Raw genomic sequence first — 20,063 nt, 5'->3', positions numbered from 1 at the left:
CCGAAAAACAAGGTGTTATTATTTCAAGAAATTACAAATTTATTATTAGTCAGAGGAGAAAAAATGTAAGAATTAGGAAACAATTAGAACCGTCTTTAAGAGTTTTATATGATGTAGAATATCTCATGCTATTAGGAATGACAAGAAAAAGTCACAAAGAAGCTATCGTGGCAATATGGTGATTTTCTTTTTCTTTTTCTTTTTTTCTTTTCTGCAGGGAAGTGGAACACTACTGAAGCGGCACAGGGACGTGCAGAAAGTCCTATAATTCTTAATGAATGACATTTATGGCTGCCCTCATGAAAAGAATAACTCATAGAAAATGGAAATCAAGGGAAAGGACACCGGGGCCGGAGTAACGGCAGACAACGACGCAACGAAGCGATGCCCAAGAACGATGCGGCAACGGAAGCAGCGGCAACGGAAGCAGCGGCAAGATGTCCGAAGAGCCCATCGGTGATTTTCGGTGAAGAGCCAAGGTGAACACTGGAGGGGTTAGAGGAGTTTGTAATCCGGTTTAGGATATTGTTTTCATCGAGATGAGAGGGATTGATTTTTGTAAATTTAGAAAGTATAAAGGATGCATAATTGTAATTTATAAAACATTTTTAAATATAATTTTTTTTTAAAATAATCTAAGCCGTTCAATTTTCCCATAGCACGTGGCATATTCTCACGGCTGCGCGGATGGATACCCGCGCAGCGGCGAACAAAAATCCAAAGAAAGTAATGTAGTTCTATGATTCTATCTGGTAATTAATACTTACCCATCTCCTCCTTTGAGCCAAAAAAAAAAAAAAAACCGTTCCATCATCATTACTTGAGAGGAAGGCAATAATGCAGTGTAAAATAGGACGATTTTGTGTGAAAGTTTTTTGCACGAGCATGAGCTTAAAGGAGGAGTGCAATTTTCATATGCAATCTACTTTTAAGCCATCGAATTGGAATACTTTTAACTCTTTTGTTTTTTTAGTATCTGAGGTTCATTCGGGCCAGCTTGCGCGCACTTTGATTACATCCTCAGGAGGATGCTTGTTGTCACAAGTGTTGAATCCATGACCTCTCCATTGAGAAATATGGATCTTACCACTCTACCAACCCTCCGTTGATTTAATATCTTAACTCTTATTATAACATATTCGGTTCAGACTCACTCAACAGTTAAAATTTACACTAATATAGCTCTGGGGGAAAAACGACTTGAAGAGTTGTCAAATATTTCATAAACTCCCTTATTATAGTTGAGGTGGTGAAGCTCGAAGCTATTCAAGATGTTATACATTTGACCTCTTATCTCAACTTCATTGGATGGTTCACTTTTCGAAAAACTTGAAAGCTATCAAAGGGTTAGAAAACTTTTCCTTCATTTCTAGCTGGGCAGGAAAGAGGATTTTTGAAGGCATATGTAAACTGTGTATCTTGTGAGTTTTTTGGATTTTTTTATGTAGATAGAACTGAAAATAGGTTGCTTGATTTTTTAATCAATTATTGTTCAAAAAAAAGATAATAAGATGGCAATTTAAACTCTAAATCCTATGTTTGATATGCATTCTAAATATAAATTGTGGGTCTGAATCCATGAAGGATTTTTCGAGCAAATTTTCAAAATCCTCTTAGAAGTCATTTTGGCAAGAAATCTTAATCTTTTCCTCAGCATTCTCATTATTTTATTTTCTTTATGTTTAGAACACCTTGTAATAGGAAAAAGATTATTGTCTTAATCTTGTATCTTGTTTTTCTTCCCTTATATTGATCCTTAATTTTAAGTACACCAAAGAAAGAAACCCTCTTCATAGGTAAGTTCCAGGTTAATCTCCAAAAAACTAATTTTGTTTCCTATTTTTTTCTTGTTATAACTTATAACCAAACATCAAGAGTTTTTCTTATTCTAATCTTTTCTTTAAGGATTTTTTTTTGTTGTTTACCTCTTTTAAAAAGATTCGTTCTTCTTTTTTTTTCCAAGCATCCAAATACAAAGCCAAAATTTTCATTTTCTTTTGAATTTGTAGTTTTATATTAAGAGGTGGGGACTATTACATATACTGTAAGGAGTGTCGAACGCACGACTTCTTTGCTAAGATGTACGAAAGCATTGTTTTGACATAATTTTGAGCCTACTTTTTTTCCGTTTTGAGCCTACTTAAAGGAAAAAAATTAGCACAGAAACACTGGCTTCCATTATAGCATTCTTATATTTTTCTTAAATCAAAACATAATCTCCCATTTGAAAACCCTAAAAGCTCGAAATCTCTTTTCTTGTTTCATTTGTTCTATTGTTACAAAAAATTTTTTTTGCTTTTCTCTTTGTGTAACTTTATATAGGTTTAAGAGTATCGACTCTGGATCATCTCCCCTTACACTTCTCAACCACAAAATCAAGTGGGGTCCGTAAATAAAAATATTAAAAGGGTGGGAACTGTAATAGTACCTTGTGACCCCTTATATTTTTGTGATCAGAAAGCAAGCATCCAAGGAACACAAAAGTCAAGGTCGCTGATTCGGACTCTAATTTCAGCATCCATAAATAATGAAAACATATAGTAATAAAAAAGAAAAAGAAAAAAAGAGGGAACTGTTCTAACTTCTAACCTTAAATAAAACAAAACAGCTAAGGGAACAGCCCATGAATCTTATACATTTTCCCTTTCTTTCTTATATGCTTGTCTCTCCCCCATCCAAACGCAACCTCAACAGTTGGAGTCTTGGAGGCTCAACAGATTAGTTAAAAAGGTGCGGATCTGATTCCTCAGGAATTCCTGTATTTCTTTATTCTGGTGAGGAGTTTTTCCTGTAATTCTAGCTCACAAGCTGATGATCCAGCTTCTCATTAGTGTCTCTAGTTCCTTTCTTCCTCTTATATATACGTGAACTCTTCTCTCTATCTCTCACACTGAACTGACAAAGCAAAAGAAAAGCAGACCCAAACACCATTATGGCCAACAATATGGAGGATGAGATCGGTACGTATGATATACTCATCCACTGCTATCATTGTTGCCTTATTTTTTCGTTCTTACTTGCTCTTTTTCGTTTTGTTAATCTAAACCCATTTGAAATTTAATGTGTTTTTTTGGGTCTTGCAACAGAAGCCCTCCCTGGGTTCCTTGCCGTAGCGATTGAGGCAGCGAAGCTAGCCGGAGAGGTAATCTCGAGAAGATTGAACTGAAGTTTCCACTAATCGTTTGAAGAAAGACCAAGTTTTTAACTGCAAATTACAAGCTTTATTCTTTTTCCCCCTGCTTTTCAGATAATTCGAAAAGGGTTTCACGAGACCAAAAATGTCGAGCATAAAGGCCAGGTATATCTCCACTTTATAAGATATTACCCTTTTTTAGGGGTTTTCCAGGATTTCCCGTCCTTCGGTTCTGCTCCAAATTTTGTTCTTTCGTATGTTTTTTGGGTCTTTACACGTAAAAATGGTATTCGATCGATTAGGTTCGAGTTTCGGCTTTGCAATTTTGTACTGGAAGGAATCAACCAGACATGAGATATAGTTCTTATAACCTAGGAAGCAGAATTTGATCGTTTCAATTTCCAATGTAGGTGGATTTGGTCACTGAAACAGATAAAGCCTGTGAGGATATCATATTTCATCATATTAAGGAGCATTACCCTGATCACAAGGTAGAGAGCTTCGTTTTCTCTTTTCAAATTTCTAAAGGTTGTATCTTATACAGTGTGAGTTTTTACACATTGGCAGTCTGTACATTTCTTGAATGTAAACTCCACTTATCCTTTTTTATATTTCTTTTGCTCTAAATTTTATAGTTAATTGGAGAAGAGACAGCTGCTGCTAACGGTACTATGGAGTTGACTGATGAACCCACGTGGATTGTGGATCCACTTGATGGGACGACTAATTTTGTTCATGGGTAAACTCTGAATTCCTGTATTGTGGATGATTTGTTCTTTTCCTTTTACTGATGTTGTTTCAATGTTTTTATCCCATGAAGGTTTCCTTTATCGTGGATGATTCATTCTTTTCCTTTTACTGATGTTGTTTCAATGTTTTTATCCCATGAAGGTTTCCCTTTGTTTGCGTGTCTATTGGTGTTACAATTAGAAAGGTTCCCGCTGTTGGTGTTGTTTACAATCCAATAATGGATGAGGTGAGTTTGCATTATTAATGTTGTTTAATCAATTGATTTAGGATAGGATTCTGTGTATTAGACAAACCCATTTGATTAGCCATCACTACAGTCTCCCAATGTCCTAACAATTAGCGATGAGTACCCGAGGGACGATTATATCCATTGGAGTCATTTTCTGGCCCAAGTGATCTCCTAAGTAAACACTGGTTTTTACCTTCAACCTACATCCTTGCCATGTCACTGCCTGCCTGCCAAGGTTCTGAAAATTGAGTTTCTGTTAGGTTGATTGTAATGTCAATAAGAAGTCAAATATCTTGTCTTCTCTGTATTTCATTATGATATTTCAGGAGCTTGGCTTGGGGTTGTTGATCCATTTAAATGTGATACTTTCATGTGCAGCTTTTCTTCGCTATTCGTGGGGGTGGTGCTTTTCTGAATGCTAAACCTATAAAAGGTTAGTATAATCTCTACATGTTCACTACAGGTTCACTTTGACCCCATACCCTGGTAACTGTTCTAATTTTGCTGTGCTAACATTTGAAATCCTGCAGTGTCAACACAAAGTGAGCTGGTGAAGTCTCTCCTTGTGACAGAAGTATGTCAATCTATTATTAATTACTTGCATTATGAAAATAGTTCTGCAAAAATTGTTTCCATAACTCCTAAGCCATGTATTATTAACTGCTTCTGCTCTTCTACTCTATTATGAAATTCTGTTTGCAAAACTTTATGGACAAATGGGGGAAATCTTTCTGGTTCCTGCTTTGCTGCTGGTTGACCTGTCTATTAGCTGACGTGAATCTCCTGGTTTTTATTGCTGAATCTGTGTCAAGAGCTTTAATGTACTAGGGATTTGTGAACTGTCATTCTCAATTGTAATAGTTTACAGCATTTTGTGGTCAATTTTTAATCATTCAACTGACTTCCAGATGGTTTCTGGGACAATTTCAGCTTCCATTTGCATTTTCTTTGGATGTAGCAGCTAAAAATTGTAACCATTTTGATCAATGTTTCTGTTCCAAGCTTCCTATGAGTTGTTAAGAATGGAGAAGACAGAAGACCATGAAAAACATACTTGCTGTTGAATTTCCTTGTAGTAGACTTTCATGCTACTTGGATAACTGATCAAATAACCAATGGCATGAAGGCTAATTCTTTGTCTTAAGAGCTATACAACATCATAAAGACCAAAGCTATGAATATTGCTCCTGATTTAGTTATTGAGCAGCATCTTAGCACAACGGAGTACATCCAACACTCCCCCCCTTTTCTTTTTTTCTCCCAAGAAAGAAAACCTGCCCCATCCCCCAAGGAAAAAAATTCAAGGAAAACAAGAACAAGGAGGAAATAATGGGAAGTTATAAAAGGAACAGCAACGCACAATGTGTTGTGAATTGCTTAATGTTTTTGTTCACTTTGAGTATTTCTGGTCTTGTGAAATCATACTGTTAAGTATATAGGACCTGTCAAAGTAACATCACTGTGTGGCTTACATTAAAGTTGCTTATCGTTTTCCTTCTGCATGTGCAGGTCGGCACAAAGCGTGATAAATTAACAGTCGATGCTACCACAAACAAAATTAATAGCTTACTTTTCAAGGTAAAGTCACAACTTCAAACGGAATCTAATAATACATAATAAGATGTGGAAGTCTGTCATGCATGCTAATTTTTGGACTGTTAGGTACGATCCCTTCGGATGAGTGGTTCATGTGCATTAGATCTCTGTGGAATCGCATGTGGAAGGGTTGACCTCTTTTATGAGCTCGGCTTTGGGGGCCCTTGGTATGACTTCGATAGACACTCATCTTTTACGTTTTACTTCTGCAATGCACTCTCATGTAAATTTATGATTGACATGGTGGGCTTCAACTCAGGGATGTGGCAGGTGGAGCCATAATTGTGCAAGAAGCTGGAGGGCTGGTTTTTGATCCGTAAGTGAATCTCTGGATCTGATCCCCCTTTAAAATCGTCATTATTAGGAGTGAGATTTCACATTCTGTATGTCAACAGGCAATGTGAGTGAAACACATTGCTATGACAGTCAAGGATCTGATGAACACAGGAACAATAGACATACAACTAGCTTCAGAATTCCATTTTAAAGTTCACAATGACTACTTTTCTACTGTGTTATCCTCAAATTATGCATCCTCAAAAGTTTCGATATATTCTTACTACATTGCTTGAGGTTTTGATGGTAGTTTTCATTCTAATCAGGTCTGGCAGAGATTTTGACATCACATCTCAGAGAGTTGCAGCTTCGAACCCTCATCTCAAGGATATCTTTATTGATGCTTTGCGGGAAGCTGAAACACATCATCCTTCCGGGAATTAGAGGTGTCTAGCTAATCATATGTATCATCATCATCATAATACCTGCGTACCTATTAAACTTATTGGAATGAAGTGTTTTTTGAGCCATTAAATCTATTTTTGTAAGGGTGGGTTCCTAAATAAGAGTTGGCTTTCGTACAGTTTAGTTTCAAGCAGTCCTTAATTTATTTCAGTGAAGTTCCTAAGAGTCTTTGTAAAGGCTATTCTTGTTCCCAGAAATTGGTAATTTTATATTTGGTTTTTCCTATACCACACCAACCCAACATTGGTATCATTATCATACATGCTTGGACAACAGAGAGGCCTGTCTCAGGAGTGATTTTGCTTGGGTGCTGCGAAATAAATGCGTAGCACCTGCAGTGTAAAGTCAAGGTCGAAATCTCAACTGTCCATTTACTAAAGTGTTGAGACTCACCTATGCAAAATGGAGGCTGCCCGGCACTAAAGCACGACCCATCTCGAAAATCTAGAGCTATTTAATTGGTCAGGCCCTAATGGTGCTAAATGTGACACCATCAGTCGACATCCAACCGTGAATATAGTCAAGTAGAGTTGGGTCTCATCATACTTTGAGTCTAAGAGAAGAAAATTTTCAACTCACATGTGTGATGGCATATTCAATTTCAAATTTGATTTTTTTAAGTAGTGATTAATAGGGTTAAAGTTCTATTTAGTTAATTTACTAAAAAAGTCTTGCTTCAAGATTAAACACGAGTCCCTGCAGAAAATGCTTTCATCCAATGAAATCCGTCCTGCAATATGTGGAAGTTAATTTGGGTCTGGGAACTTAAAACATGGCAGATGATGCTTCATCCAATGCTATGCATAAGCCGTTCATTTTTTTCTTCTCCAAGTCAACACCATTGGGTGCTCCATTAACCAGATGCCAAGCGTTGATTATTCAATTATTTATCTCAAATTTTAGTGAATGTGTGCGGGAGCAAAGTTGAATTACCAAATTTGGTTCTGAGCAATCAAGGAACTTTTTCCAGGTGAATGTGGCAAGAGAGGTCCTTGCATTGAATAGCATCCATCTAGAACCTACTTATCCTTTTGCAACTGGACGAACCCCTCGTAATAAAACTTGATGAGCAGATACAAAATGCATGAGGAAATGAATCTGCAGATCATCTAATGTAGCCTAGTTATACTATTTTTTGATAGTAATACCCACATGTAACCTGCATCAGACTCTCCACTCTAACAAACAAGGATGTGCAAACAACCGAAAAACATATAACAAAGAGGTAATGAACTGATACTGCAAACAATGAAATGAAGTTCATTAAATGCCAAATAGGCAATGAAGTGGTGTCCTGAGCAATTCAATGGAGAATTTTCCTCAAAAAAGGAGGGGAAACTTCAAACTGTGAGGAATAACATGAGATAAAGGTATGCGAAATATGTCATCCAAGAAAAGCTCAGAAAGAAAGTAAATGAATAAGATAATAAAAACAAATAACTCAAGCAGCACTTCCCGCACCCTTCCCCTTCTTCCTCTGGAGCTTCTTCATGTAGAACTCAAGCTCTTTGCCCTCTAGGATATACCTGCACAACACCAAACAAACAGCTAAGTTGAAAGGGAGCAAGCGAGAGAGGTCCACAAGGTGTGGAACCACCAAGCAAATGTAGGCTATATACTCCTATACTGAACAGCTTCCAATTCAAAAGCAACAAGGTTCACAATCATGAACGTTTGAACAACGAATTCCTTTTTGTCGTCAAAAAATATATAATGGTACCCAAGTCGTAGGATACAAGTGCCGGTTGCTCCATTTCACTGATCGTTTACAACCCACCACAGGTTTGATAAAATATGCTGGCAGCTCAATTCCACTCCACTGAAACAGAACTTTCTACTTTCAATGAATTCAGGCAGAAAAATAGTAGAGCCAGAAATCACATACCCATCAGCTCGACCGCATTGACCAGGCCGAGATGCAATTGCAGCCAACAACCGACCACCACCAAACTGCTCCTCAATATGAGGATCAAGCTTGTGCTCCTGTTGACGTTTCTCAAGTTTCCTCAGGACATGGTTGCTTTTCTTTGCATCCTCTGCTGTAGCCTCAACTTCCTATCAAACAGTATACAAAAACATTTGTTAGTTTCAACCAAGGTCTCTGTATCTACAATAGAACAAGCTGCAACAGAACACCTGCCAAGTGATTAAAAAACCTAACACTATCAGTAATTACTGGATAATGCACTTCCATTTACAAAAGAAACCTCTAACAAGGAAGCTGGAGCATGACGATAAAATTACCAAGTGCACCATAATATGAAAAAAGGAACCAGATTTAAAAAGATGAAAAAGGTAGCACTGATTTAGAAGCATAGAAAGAAGAGTGATGCAGCTGGCTAAATCCCAATCCCAATTACTAGGAATCAGGATTTTATGGGTCCAGCAGAGGTCCACATACATGGTTTTCTCTGATAAAGAAGCCACTGAAAGCTTGCTGGTTCTAGATATTCCAGAAGCCTGAAACTGTGACGAGGCAAGAAAACAGAGAAGAAAAGAACTAAGGAAAACAAAAGAAATGAAGAGAAAGAGCAGAGGGTGAAAATAGAGAAAAGGAGAATATGTGGGACTGAAGAAAAGATCAATACAGAAGAGGTGGGGGGATAGCACACCACCTCAATATCCCATGGAGTTGTACTGAAAATATTCTTCAATACACTAGGCCTACAATTAATAACTAAAGTCCATGCACTCTCTAAACCTACATTGCTTTTCATTAAATTAAATCACACTAAAAGCATAAAGAGGTCCAATTTCTAACAAAATAATGGCCAACTATGAATGAGGACTGTATTTAAGGGTAGGTAAGGGGGGAGAGAGAGAGAGAGAGAGAAGAATTTCAGGAACAAAAGACCATGTGCTCTTCCACATGGATAAGAAGATCACTTTCAATACCCTCTACCCCCATCTCTCCCCCCCCCCCCCCCCCCCAAAAAAAAAAAAAAAATTAGTAATACTAACAGAGAAGTTCTTTCACAATGCAATATTTCAGGTATGATAGTCCCTCCACAGTTTTTCCAGGACACGAAATGGAAAGATATCAAATAAAAGACAAGCTGCACTGGTATTAAAGATGCTAACAAGCATCGTATAGTAAGTCGTCTAATTTTTTGCATAAAACATGCTAATGTGCATTGGGTAGTAAGTTCTGCTATTGTAGTTTGTAGTGAGTCCAATCCCTAATCAGTAGTTTATGTACAAACCTTGCATTTCTTTTCTTATCAAACAAAAAAGTTGGACCTCCTCCAACTAAATTATTTTTATGGTATCCAACATGATGCATAGTATAGCCTCTATTTCACCAATCATCACAGGATGAAACTTGTAGTTCATGACATAAGACATAGAAGAAAGAAATATGAAATCGAGTATAAAGATATTGCTTTTATGCTAGCGAAAGTAATACTAGAAGCTAATTAGGTGTAATAGAAAAAAGAAACACCATGAATTGGTCTTTGTCATGGTAAAGTACCCAAAGACTCAAATTCACAAATGGCTTGCAGGCCATAAACTTGTTCATACCTCTCCATCTTTCTTGGCTGAACCAGAAGATTTCTTCTTACGACCAATGTCGAGGCCATAATGTTGAAGATACCACTGCTTAAAGGGAGCAGCATCAACCTGAACGATTGCACCCTTCACAAGGGTCTGGGTACGAACCAATTCGTTGTTAGAAGCATTGTACACCACATCAAGTACACGAGTCTTGCGGGTCACCGCTTCACTACCCCATGAGTAATTGCCCGTGTCAAGTCTCAGCGCACGCCATTTCACGTTTCCTCCTCGAACCCTAATTCTCCTTACTGTCTTATTGCTCGATAGTTTCGTGTTTGCAGGCTGTCGCCCGAGCTCGTACCTTGAAAGGTGAAAAATAGTTGCAGAAAACGTAAATCAGAAGCCATTGAACAGAAAACAAAAGGGGAAACGAAGAAAATGTAAATAAATATCAAAATTGCTGCTCAATGTTTATCTTTCTAAAGAAGAGCTTACTTTCGCTTCTTTCTCCACGCTTTCTTCTTGCCTCCAGTGGCACGTCTCTTGTGCATGGAATCACGAGAAATACCTGATCACAAACAACGATTCTCGCCATTAGATTCACCACAGCAAACAATGGTGAAGCGGGTTTAGAAATTTCGAATGAAAAAAGGAACGAGATATCATATGAGTAATACCCATTGTCGAAAGCTGGCTTCTTGCAGCGAGAAGGGACGAATATTTGTGTTCAGCGGCTTCAACTTCCCACCAAGTTCACCAGAGCTTCGCCAAAGAGAAGGATAGCTTGGCGGCGAACCACTTCTTAAACCCTACTACTCTGATTCTGGGCTTTGTTTTCAATTCGGCCCAACCGATTGGGCCCAAAACCAGCTTCACTAAGGTGGGGCCTAGTAGTAGGCCCAAAATCGGTCGCATGGTTTTCAGTCAAAGCTAGATGAGTTATGGAGCTACGAATGGTTTTTTTTTATACCAGCTTGCGCGCACCACGATTACATCCTCAAGGAGCTTTTATATAATTAATGTCGCCGAATGGGTGCGAACCCTCCCCGTGGGAGGTTGAGCCTTTAACCGCTTTACTAACCCATCATTGGCAATACGCATAGTTGTATGCATTTTGCTTGGGAGCATCAGTCTGCCGCCCAGATTTGATTTGGGGTCCAGAGCAAATCCGGACGATTGAATGAAGTATTTATTCAATAGTCCAAATTTACTCTAGACCATGCACTGCTGTTCCCAAGTATGATCCAATGATAATGTGTAGCAAAAGACATGATAAACATCACCCAATTAGTCAATTAATCTATTCACTTAAAAATAAAATTCTTAGTCCACGACTCTTTGACGTATATCAAAAATTAATTTTAACTTTTGAATACTGACAAGGTGAACTGGAGATTGACCCATCCTATAGTAGAAGGATGTATGGACAATATTATCTACTACCCTAACAAGTAGAAGATCCCTACCATGAGTTTCCATTACTCTTGTGTAGAACTCCTTGACTATTACTATTTATATTATCCTCATTCACAGATTCAGATCAGGCCCCCTACATTTTCCACACAATAGAATGAACCAACTTGAGCATGATAAAATGGAGATGAAACCCATTGAGTTCAGAACCCTACCATTATGCGAGAAGAAACGCACGCGCATACCACTTTTGGATGATAATGCCCTAATAGAACCTCTACTCATGAATTCTCCTCCCCCCGCCGCTCTTTAAGACACTTGTTATGATCTTTATTAGGTCTAGAAAACTGGAAAAAAAAAAAAAAAAAAAAAAAAAAACCCTGGATCAGCCCAGAATCTCTATTGAAAGGCTAGTCATGAATTAAATGAATCAAAATCCTCTCCACCCAGCCTACCACTACACCCATACATTCACACCACTATGAGTGTTGAATCTATAATATAAGCTATAATATAAGCAGACCAAGTGAATGTGGGTGGACAGGTATAGGGGCAGGTTGACTGGAGAAGATTTCAATTTGAATTGATGGAGACTAGCTAGGCCCACGGGGTATGAGAGAGAGAGCCACATTGGCCCGGACATTGCTTGGGTCCTGCGCATTAAATACGCAGGACCATCAAGCCAATCACTTTTGGCGGTGGGATTGGAATTTCGGTCGAAATTTCGGATCCTACAGCCGAGATAGGCCGAAATTTCGGTTTTTCGCATTGGCCCCTTATATGTAGACAAAAGACGAAAATGACCTCCTCTTTCTTATGGTTTTGGAGGACGAACCATCTTACAGCTTACAAGCATCGGCACCAGAATGGAACGCGATGCTTTATTCCATCCGTCTCTCCGATGCTCCAGAATTCGGACGATAAAGTTTGAAGAATAAGTGAATAACCTCCATGATCGAGGGGAAAAGAGAAAAATGCTTTTAGAGAGAGAGACACACACGCGCATGAAGGGCTACTGTACAGTGCGTTTAGCCAGAGCTATTTGGTGGGGAAGAGGTCTTGTCTTGAGCTGAATTGAGTGAGTGAGAAATTTTGTTTGTTTTATGCTGTATATCCGAACTGTTATTTCAATCTGTGCGTTTGAGGCTACTTATATATTTAGAGAAGAATCTTCGGGGCTCGTAGCAACCCAAAATGGCAGTTTCAATGCTGGATTTGATGGGTTCCCAGATTTCCTTCCGCAGTGCTTATAATGGAGGAATTGTGAAGTATAACTTTATCAATCATGGGGCAAATCAGAGCCTCAAACTTAAACTTCCAAAGAACAAGCTAGCGTCAGGAAAGCTTTCATTTTGCAAGCGCGGGTATATTGATATTGAAGAAAGAACAAGCGCGAACGAGGTAAATCCCATTTCATGCCTTCTCTTCGCTCCTTTATAATTGAACGACTTTCAATTGTTTTGTGAGAGTAGTTTTATTTTGATGGAGACCCATTCTACTGTTGTCCATTTTAAAAGGACAGTTTTCACGAAGAAGCTGTTTCCAGACTAACTGTGACTTCTCTGATCAAATCATTTAAGGGCCCTTTAAATAATACTAACATCGCCAATGGAAGGAATCCTTCCTTTGGGTACTTATCATGTACATTTGAACTGCTGTTTTTGTACATCTCCTACTTATGCCTGGTGATTGGTGATTGCAACAACATAATTGACATGGATGTTTCTCAATTAACTTGTATGGAAGGATTATTAGAATCAAGTCTCTCTATCTCTTAGGGGGTAAATTGAATCTCTTGCTAATTGTTTTAGTTTAAATGGAAAGTCAAAAGTTTATTGTCCCATATGATATCCATTGTTGAAACCATGTGCCAATTGAATGTCCAATCTGCATTTTAACTACAAACATGGTTGTTTCGATCCCGGAATTATGATCAATAAGAAGAAAGTAGATATCAAGAGTGATGGGTAAAGTGATTGACCTAAAAGTGCTTGTTTGGATGCCAGTTAAGAGACATAAACACCCCTCAACTATTGTCCTCTTTCCAGTCTGATAAAAATAGAAAATCAATCATTCCCCTGAAATAAAGAAATGCAGTTTTCATATTCTCCTCTTGTCTCTTTACAATCTACTATTTGGGAGACGTTCCTTGATTCTATTCAGTTCCATTTTGGTCCATGTTATGCTAGAGCAGTCTTTATTGTTGGGAAATTCCTGGTGTAGGCTTGACGTGATGTCCTACCACAGAGGTTGTCTGGCAATCAAATTTTGTATTCACAGGCTTGCCTGGATAAGAAGTGACTAATAGAGTTCAGAAGTTTATCCTTTGATATGTGATGTTGGTTAAATCTGGAGGTGCATTAATGGACCGTAGATATGCCTCTGTTTTGCTTCCAATATCTGGAACTAGTTTCTTCTGGTGTAAGCAGATTTGGTAGCAATAAGTGGGGCACCAATGGATGCTTAACATAATGGTCATACTTCCATTTTAGTCCTCATGCGGAATATGCTTTTGTAATTTGGGCTAATGCTTGAAATCCATCTGAAGGCCTTGTAATAGTGTGTAATTTTGTGGCATGGTTCATTATTGAAGAGCACCCTTTTACTGATTTTTGGAGTATTGACCATGTCCTATTGGTTCAGATAAGACCCCAGACCATTATAAATATTCGAAGAATGTTTTAAAAGTTAAATCTTTTTGGTTTTTGAATTTTGAAATCTGTAGAGAAATAATTAGGCTGAGTATCTGACTCATTTTAGCCCTTTCACACCCCATCTGGAATGCGCTGACCGAGGACCACATTGGTTCTTTTGAACAAACCTCATTCGAGCTTCCAAAGTGGGATGACCAGCTATAGTCAATTTCATAGACTTAGAGATAGCCGTGAAAAGCTACCGCCATTGACTGAGATCTGCTACTTCTGTTCTTTCCGCCCTCTTGCCCACTCCTTCAGGGCCAGTGCTGGTTTACAGTCCAGCTGAGTAGATGGTTTTAAAATGCTTCTTCCACCTTTTGATCTGAATTGTAGCATTATCTGATCTTTGCTCCAATTGAGGCAGAAATTTATACACATTTAGCACAAGGTGGCCAATGCAAGTAGCATGTCTCTAAAGTCCAGTAATAGGCCACATCATTCGTCAAGTCCTCACAGTGAGTCACTAGTCCAACAAAGGATCTGGTATTATAATCGGGTGCCCAGCTGGTGCATTCCTTTCTTTTCTTTGACTGCACAATCCACATTATGTTTTTTCAGGAAATGTCCTCCCACCTCCACACATCTTCCTGCTTTAAGCTCTATGCAATTTTGATTTTGCGTGTATCATGACTATGGGTGGGAACTTGAGCCACTTTTTACCATTTTTTCATGATGGAATTTAATCTGGACTGCCAGAGCACCTGAAATAGTACAGATCTTTTATTTTTCTTCTTCTCTGTCTTTGTTCAAGTTTTTCTGCTCTGTCAAGTGGTTAATAAGAAAGCTCGTTTTTGTATTGTGAATACATTACAAGTATTTTAATATGTATTTTTGATAATGTCCTCTGTAATGTGGTTTTAATGCTTGGAAGGTAAGGAAAGAAATAGAAAGATGCTATGAACTCATAAAAAAGCTCGGGAGAGGAGTGGTTTATCTTGGTTCTTCACGAATGGGACCAGATCATGCACATTATGTGCAAGCAATGGAGTTGGGGAGAGAGGCAAGTCACTTGACTTTTAATCTTTTTGCTCTTATTATGTGCTTCAAGATATTGGCTTTTTGTCAAGGTACTGGTGTATTTTAATTTGCAAATAAATCAGCACCCAGAGATCAGAAAGATTTATTTGCTTTATAATTACACACTAGCCAGGCAGACTTCATCTCATGCTGAATCTGAACCCATTGAACTTCTTTCAACAGATTGCATGCCTTTTGGACTGCACTTCATGGACAGGAGCTGGTCCTGGTCTTATGGATGCTGTTACTAAAGGTGTTCTTCAAGCAGGAAAGCCGGTGGGCGGATTTAAAATCAGCAAAGAAGCTGGTGAATGGACAGCTACAAACTTCCATCCTTATCTACCTCCTGAAACTTATCTTACTTGCAGGTCAATTCAAAATACTAGTAGACATTCCAACAAGGTCTAGACTAGTCACTGATCCAAACAACTCGTTGCATGCAGGTTTTTCTCTGCAAGGAAACATGGGCTTGTTGATGCTGCAGTGAGAAATACTGCTTCAGATCGTACAGCTGTCATAGCTCTACCTGGTGGAATTGGCACCCTTGATGAGGTGTTTGAGGTTCTAACCTTGATTCAGTTAGAAAGGATAGGATCAAAGCTACCTGTTCCTTTCTTGTTAATGAATTATGATTCATTTTATTCAAAGCTGCTTGGGTTTCTTGATGATTGTGAAAATTGGGGAACCGTCTCCAAAGGAGAGGTTGCATCATTGTGGAAGGTCTGCAATGACAATTCCGAAGCCTTGGAGTACTTGGAAAAGTTCTATTACTAGATGCAAATCGAAGGGAGGCAAAAGTTTGTATTCAAAGCGACAATGGACTATTTCTCAAAGAGGAGTGTTATTGCAAAGGAAACTGGATATACGTGTACCGGCTACAGAAGATGATGACTTGATGGTTCATGTAAGTCAGAGAGAACGTTCTTGAAAGAGTTGAAGTGGGGTGAAATTTGTAGAAGTCTAGAGATGAAGCTTTCTGCTAGTTCCTGAAAGACAATACTGTAAAGTCTAGAGATGACGCCTAGAGAAAGTTCTTTCTTCATGTTAATGGTGTTTTAGTCAGTTATCACGGTTGACATTGCTAGCCTCACTGGCTCACTCTGATCATCCATTTTGGTGTATCACATGATACAATTGGTTTTTAACTGGACTCATTGGCACCAAATGCAAGGGTTGGTGTCTTCATTCTTACCATATTTACGTATACTTTGGACCTTCGGAGAATGAATGGTTATTGTTTCTTTGTACCTTCGTACCTTTACCATTGCATCAAAACTAAGAACATTAAAAATGGATATTACAGGGGTTAGCTAAATTCCTTTTTCCTCCATTCTAGCATTAGCCAAATATCGATGGCAATCGTATTGCAAATTCAGAAACTCAGAGCATTCCTATGATGGTTATGTATTGACCAAGATGAGGAATTGGCGAATGGCCTAATTGCAGATAGCATCAAGATTGAACATTTCATTCTGCAACCTACAGTTGCTCAATAGCTACCATATATAAGAATGGTTGCTTCATCAATAAAGTTTGGATTTGCCAGTTAGAATTCACAATACGAAACGAGATTAGGTTTCGGTTGAAATTGATCTCCAGCAAAGTTTCTGGCTAATTAGGTGGATGAATCTGAAGTGATACTGACTAATATTTATTCTAACGTTTGATAAATGAACAATAACATACCCAGCCTTAATAGGCAATCTGACTCGGTAGAAAGTACAAATCACAATGAAAGAAACCTATTCCATTATCAAGATTACAATGATGTTCCACATTCCCTTCTCAATTTACAAAGGGCAACCTTATAAAACAGACATAGCACAGTGATACCAATTGTCAGTACCAGTTCTGAAATCAATCTCGTACCTCCAGTGTGTTAGCATAAAACCCTGAGACTCCCAATCAACAGATGAAATTTTAGCTGACAACTGCGCATTAGGGATACTTTTGACCCCTAAAATGATGGCTATATCTGCAACTTCTAACTGGTGGATGGGTGTCCACCATTTTTGGGTTGTTTTAAGGATTCGCAAAATGAAACAAAGCCTTCTCTCAGATCCGCAGGAAGCGGAAGCGTAAAGGGAGGAAGAACATTATGTGTTAAGTTGCTCTTGCTCATTAACAGTGGATATGCTAGTGCTGGCTGCTGCTTATTCATCCCTTCAATGACAAATGAGAAGGCCCCAAAGGTAAGACAGCTCTGAAGAAGAGCCTGTGGTGCACCTGCATAAGAAACAGCTGACAAAGCTCAACCCAGTTTTACTTGCTTTCTTTCATACCATGTAATGGTGTGCACTTGTTATAACTATTCATCAGTGCTGTTTGCTACTTGAGTTCTGCTAGCATCATGAGAGTCATCAAGAGGAGCATTACAATTCTAATACAAACATGTCATAACTGGGGTAATGAAGGGGACAGATATATTGTAGCACCAATATTGCTCCTCCAACAATATTCTTGCTATATTTTAGCCCCAGTATTGCTCCTCCAATATTCTTGCAAGGTAAGGGTCCTAGCTGATACTCTTTATTATGTGACAATCAGCCAAAAGCACCAAACGATAAATAAATAAAAATATGAAAACTCAAATCACATCTTCAACTGCACCTGTGATTCTGAGCTAGGTAACTGGTGCACACTTATGCACAACTAAGGCAAGTGCATGTGAACAATGAAATCCGCAGACAAGCTATAGCTATAAAAGTCCTGTGGCAGCCTGGCAGGCAACTCTGGTTTGACATAAAAAAAAAAAAAAAAAAAAAGTACGGCGAATTCCAAAGAGTTTGATTGCAAGTACCTGGAAAACTCAAAGCAAGGCCTGTGCAACATCCAGCCACACCCGCATTTATTACTACATGACAGGAAAATGAGATTTCATTAGAGTTGAGAAACCAAGCATATGTCTGTACAATTCCATGGCAATCCATTACCATCGTCTTTTCCACGCAGTTTCTTCAAGAAACAGACAACCAGACTATGAACTCCAGATAAAATTGCAAATGTCTGATGCGGCCAATAGAAGCCAAGTAATTTAAGTTAGTATAGGATTGGCAAAGTAACAGAAAAATCAAAGGAAAAAAATCAGATATTACAAATTTACAATTTCATAATTGGTTTTAGCTCCACTACCTTGGCAGAAGATACTGCTTCAGGAAAAGATCCCTTGAAACCTTTCTTTTTTATTAATCCCGAACCTGAAAAATACATGCCCAAAGCACATTTTTGAGTGAACAACAATATGAACAGTAGCAGGAAGTGCCCTTTGTCTAATATTTGGAACAGCAAAACATAACAACGTCTGGCATTTTTTTGATGAGATTCTTTAGGAGTCACAAAATTTGATTCATCTAAAGATTAAATACACAAAAGCAGATTACTCCCTCCTCCCAGTACCAGCCCACGAATGAGACGCCTAAAACAAACCAATCCAACAGTAGAACTTTCAGATTGAAGATTCTTATAAGAGTGAACAGCAAACCATTCCAATTATCATGATGGTGTCAGCTAAACCCTAAAATCTCATTTATTCTACTATAGCAAATTAATAGGCATAGATATACAAAAGATTAATTATCATAACCGCATACCCATCTTAAAATTTTCAGCAAAGCAACAATTAAACATTTCTTCGATCCAATCATTCAATACAAATGCAAAACATAACATCTCCGAGACAGCTAAAGAAGATGCGTATATTTAGAGAACCAGATACCAAAAACAAGTCAATTCAGAAACCGAAAAGCAGAAGAAATTATTCAGCTAGCTGTTGAAGAGAAAGAAAAACGAACGAACCGTAGCCGAAGATTGAACCCATGAAGGCACCGGCAGCTGAATCACCGGCGAACCTCATAAAGCAGACCAATGGGGTACCATTAAGATTCAGACCATCGGAAGGGTTACTAGGATTAGTTTCCATGTCTGTCTCTGGGTTCGGAGATCCCACAATCGCCATTTTTGTTCCTCTCCGTTCTTCACTTCTCTCTTTCTCAGTAAATTTAAGTTGCCAAAGTTCTGTAACCTGTAAGCCTAGCTTTGCCTTTTTTTTTTTTATCTTCTTCAATTTCTCAACCTAATGTGTGTATTTGTAGATGATATACATGTATTTATACAGGGTATACGGAATCTGCATGCATCTGTCATAATCCAACGGTAATTCAAAAGCCACGTGGTAACATTTTTTTTTCTTTCTTGGATCTGAGGCTCGTCCGGGCCAACTCCGTGCACTTCAAGAGCCACGTGGTAACACCTTATTTTTCCCTGCATCTAAGGTTCGTCAGGGCCAGCTTAGCGCACTTCAAGAGCCACATTGTAACACCTTCCATTTTTTTTCCTAGATCTGAGGTTCGTCCGGGCCAACTCATGCACACTTCCACTACATCCTCAGGAAAGCTTTTATAATTAATATAGCTGGGGCTTCACCCCTAGCCTCAAGAATATTTGAACTTTAACCTCTTAAGCGGAAGCATTGGTCTCTTACGAACTGAGCCACCCTCAGGGTTAATAACACATTTGCTTTGCATTGTTTGGAAGAACAAGACTTGCACTTGTGGATTCTAATCCGATTGTTAAGAAGCTAGATTGAGGCAAGTTGGGATTCAATGCTAACAAGATAGAGGACTATGCTCTCTCTAAAAGAGTCTGGATCACCCTTCTGTCAAAGCAGAACAAATGTTTTCTGACCACACAGTGAGAGTTGGGAATTTTAGTGGGCTCCATCTGTCAAGGAGTACGTTGTTCTTTCCTAGCGGGGAGTTGATCCAAACTCTCCTCTAAACCCTCTCTATCATATACTTAAGAGCGGGTCATTTCTGGTCCATCTTACTAATTTTCGAAAAGATGAATCTTCATCCTAAATGTGTGATGAAAGATTGTGAAAAGAGAACAATGGAATCTGAATTCAATTGAACCTGGCCGTAGGTTTACTCAAAGCATTTCCCACCTTTTGAGGCTCAGAAAAATAACATTGCAAGTTAAATAATATTCATGCACC

General features: G+C 38.5%; 4 protein-coding genes across 4 annotated transcripts; 2 read left to right on the top strand and 2 right to left on the bottom strand.

Annotated features, from left to right (window-relative positions):
- Positions 1-2,642: 2,642 nt before the first annotated feature.
- VTC4 (Inositol monophosphatase family protein) lies at positions 2,643-6,737 on the top strand. The gene is made up of 13 exons (XM_089168344.1): positions 2,643-2,730; positions 2,919-2,960; positions 3,087-3,142; positions 3,248-3,298; positions 3,544-3,624; positions 3,769-3,872; positions 4,025-4,109; positions 4,491-4,545; positions 4,643-4,686; positions 5,622-5,690; positions 5,775-5,875; positions 5,968-6,024; positions 6,311-6,737. The coding sequence occupies exons 2-13, from the start codon at positions 2,933-2,935 to the stop codon at positions 6,426-6,428; spliced, it is 849 nt and encodes a 282-aa protein (XP_089024470.1). The 5' UTR covers positions 2,643-2,730; positions 2,919-2,932; the 3' UTR covers positions 6,429-6,737.
- Positions 6,738-7,670: 933 nt separating this feature from the next.
- On the bottom strand, positions 7,671-10,733 carry LOC149004025 (small ribosomal subunit protein eS8). Its single transcript, XM_089168345.1, has 5 exons — positions 10,622-10,733; positions 10,440-10,512; positions 9,972-10,305; positions 8,335-8,504; positions 7,671-7,975 (listed from the first exon to the last, which is right to left on the bottom strand). Exons 1-5 carry the CDS (start codon positions 10,623-10,625, stop codon positions 7,891-7,893), a joined length of 666 nt encoding a protein of 221 aa, XP_089024471.1. The 5' UTR covers positions 10,626-10,733; the 3' UTR covers positions 7,671-7,890.
- A 1,460-nt stretch (positions 10,734-12,193) lies between these two features.
- LOC149004024 (Putative lysine decarboxylase family protein) lies at positions 12,194-16,521 on the top strand. The gene is made up of 4 exons (XM_089168862.1): positions 12,194-12,758; positions 14,925-15,053; positions 15,254-15,438; positions 15,514-16,521. Exons 1-4 carry the CDS (start codon positions 12,552-12,554, stop codon positions 15,842-15,844), a joined length of 852 nt encoding a protein of 283 aa, XP_089024988.1. The 5' UTR covers positions 12,194-12,551; the 3' UTR covers positions 15,845-16,521.
- Positions 16,522-16,802: 281 nt separating this feature from the next.
- LOC149004023 (chloroplastic import inner membrane translocase subunit TIM22-2-like) lies at positions 16,803-19,110 on the bottom strand. Its single transcript, XM_089168863.1, has 5 exons — positions 18,866-19,110; positions 18,203-18,267; positions 18,004-18,076; positions 17,871-17,924; positions 16,803-17,296 (listed from the first exon to the last, which is right to left on the bottom strand). Exons 1-5 carry the CDS (start codon positions 19,023-19,025, stop codon positions 17,055-17,057), a joined length of 594 nt encoding a protein of 197 aa, XP_089024989.1. The 5' UTR covers positions 19,026-19,110; the 3' UTR covers positions 16,803-17,054.
- Between the last annotated feature and the right edge of the window lie 953 nt (positions 19,111-20,063).

Source organism: Hakea prostrata, chromosome 9 (assembly GCF_041222555.1).
Source record: "Hakea prostrata isolate BN-2017 chromosome 9, UWA_Hpros_2, whole genome shotgun sequence".
Classification (NCBI taxonomy): Eukaryota; Viridiplantae; Streptophyta; class Magnoliopsida; order Proteales; family Proteaceae; genus Hakea; species Hakea prostrata.
This window is presented reverse-complemented; position numbering and strand designations above follow the sequence as displayed.

Excerpts from the sequence above, each read along its gene's own strand:
- VTC4 (XM_089168344.1), top strand. The coding sequence starts at position 2,933 with ATGGCCAACAATATGGAGGATGAGATCG. Across the intron at positions 4,546-4,642 it reads GAATGCTAAACCTATAAAAG|TGTCAACACAAAGTGAGCTG; the intron begins GTTAGTATAATC and ends GAAATCCTGCAG. Across the intron at positions 6,025-6,310 it reads GGAGGGCTGGTTTTTGATCC|GTCTGGCAGAGATTTTGACA; the intron begins GTAAGTGAATCT and ends CATTCTAATCAG.
- LOC149004025 (XM_089168345.1), bottom strand. Across the intron at positions 10,306-10,439 it reads GCGTGGAGAAAGAAGCGAAA|GTACGAGCTCGGGCGACAGC; the intron begins GTAAGCTCTTCT and ends TCACCTTTCAAG. Across the intron at positions 8,505-9,971 it reads CAGCCAAGAAAGATGGAGAG|GAAGTTGAGGCTACAGCAGA; the intron begins GTATGAACAAGT and ends ACTGTTTGATAG.
- LOC149004024 (XM_089168862.1), top strand. The coding sequence starts at position 12,552 with ATGGCAGTTTCAATGCTGGATTTGATGGGTTCCCAGATTTCCTTCCGC. Across the intron at positions 15,054-15,253 it reads CAATGGAGTTGGGGAGAGAG|ATTGCATGCCTTTTGGACTG; the intron begins GCAAGTCACTTG and ends TTCTTTCAACAG. Across the intron at positions 15,439-15,513 it reads GAAACTTATCTTACTTGCAG|GTTTTTCTCTGCAAGGAAAC; the intron begins GTCAATTCAAAA and ends CGTTGCATGCAG.
- LOC149004023 (XM_089168863.1), bottom strand. The coding sequence starts at position 19,025 with ATGGCGATTGTGGGATCTCCGAACCCAGAGACAGACATGGAAACTAAT. Across the intron at positions 18,268-18,865 it reads GGGTTCAATCTTCGGCTACG|GTTCGGGATTAATAAAAAAG; the intron begins GTTCGTTCGTTT and ends TGTATTTTTCAG. Across the intron at positions 18,077-18,202 it reads AAGCAGTATCTTCTGCCAAG|ACATTTGCAATTTTATCTGG; the intron begins GTAGTGGAGCTA and ends TGGCCGCATCAG.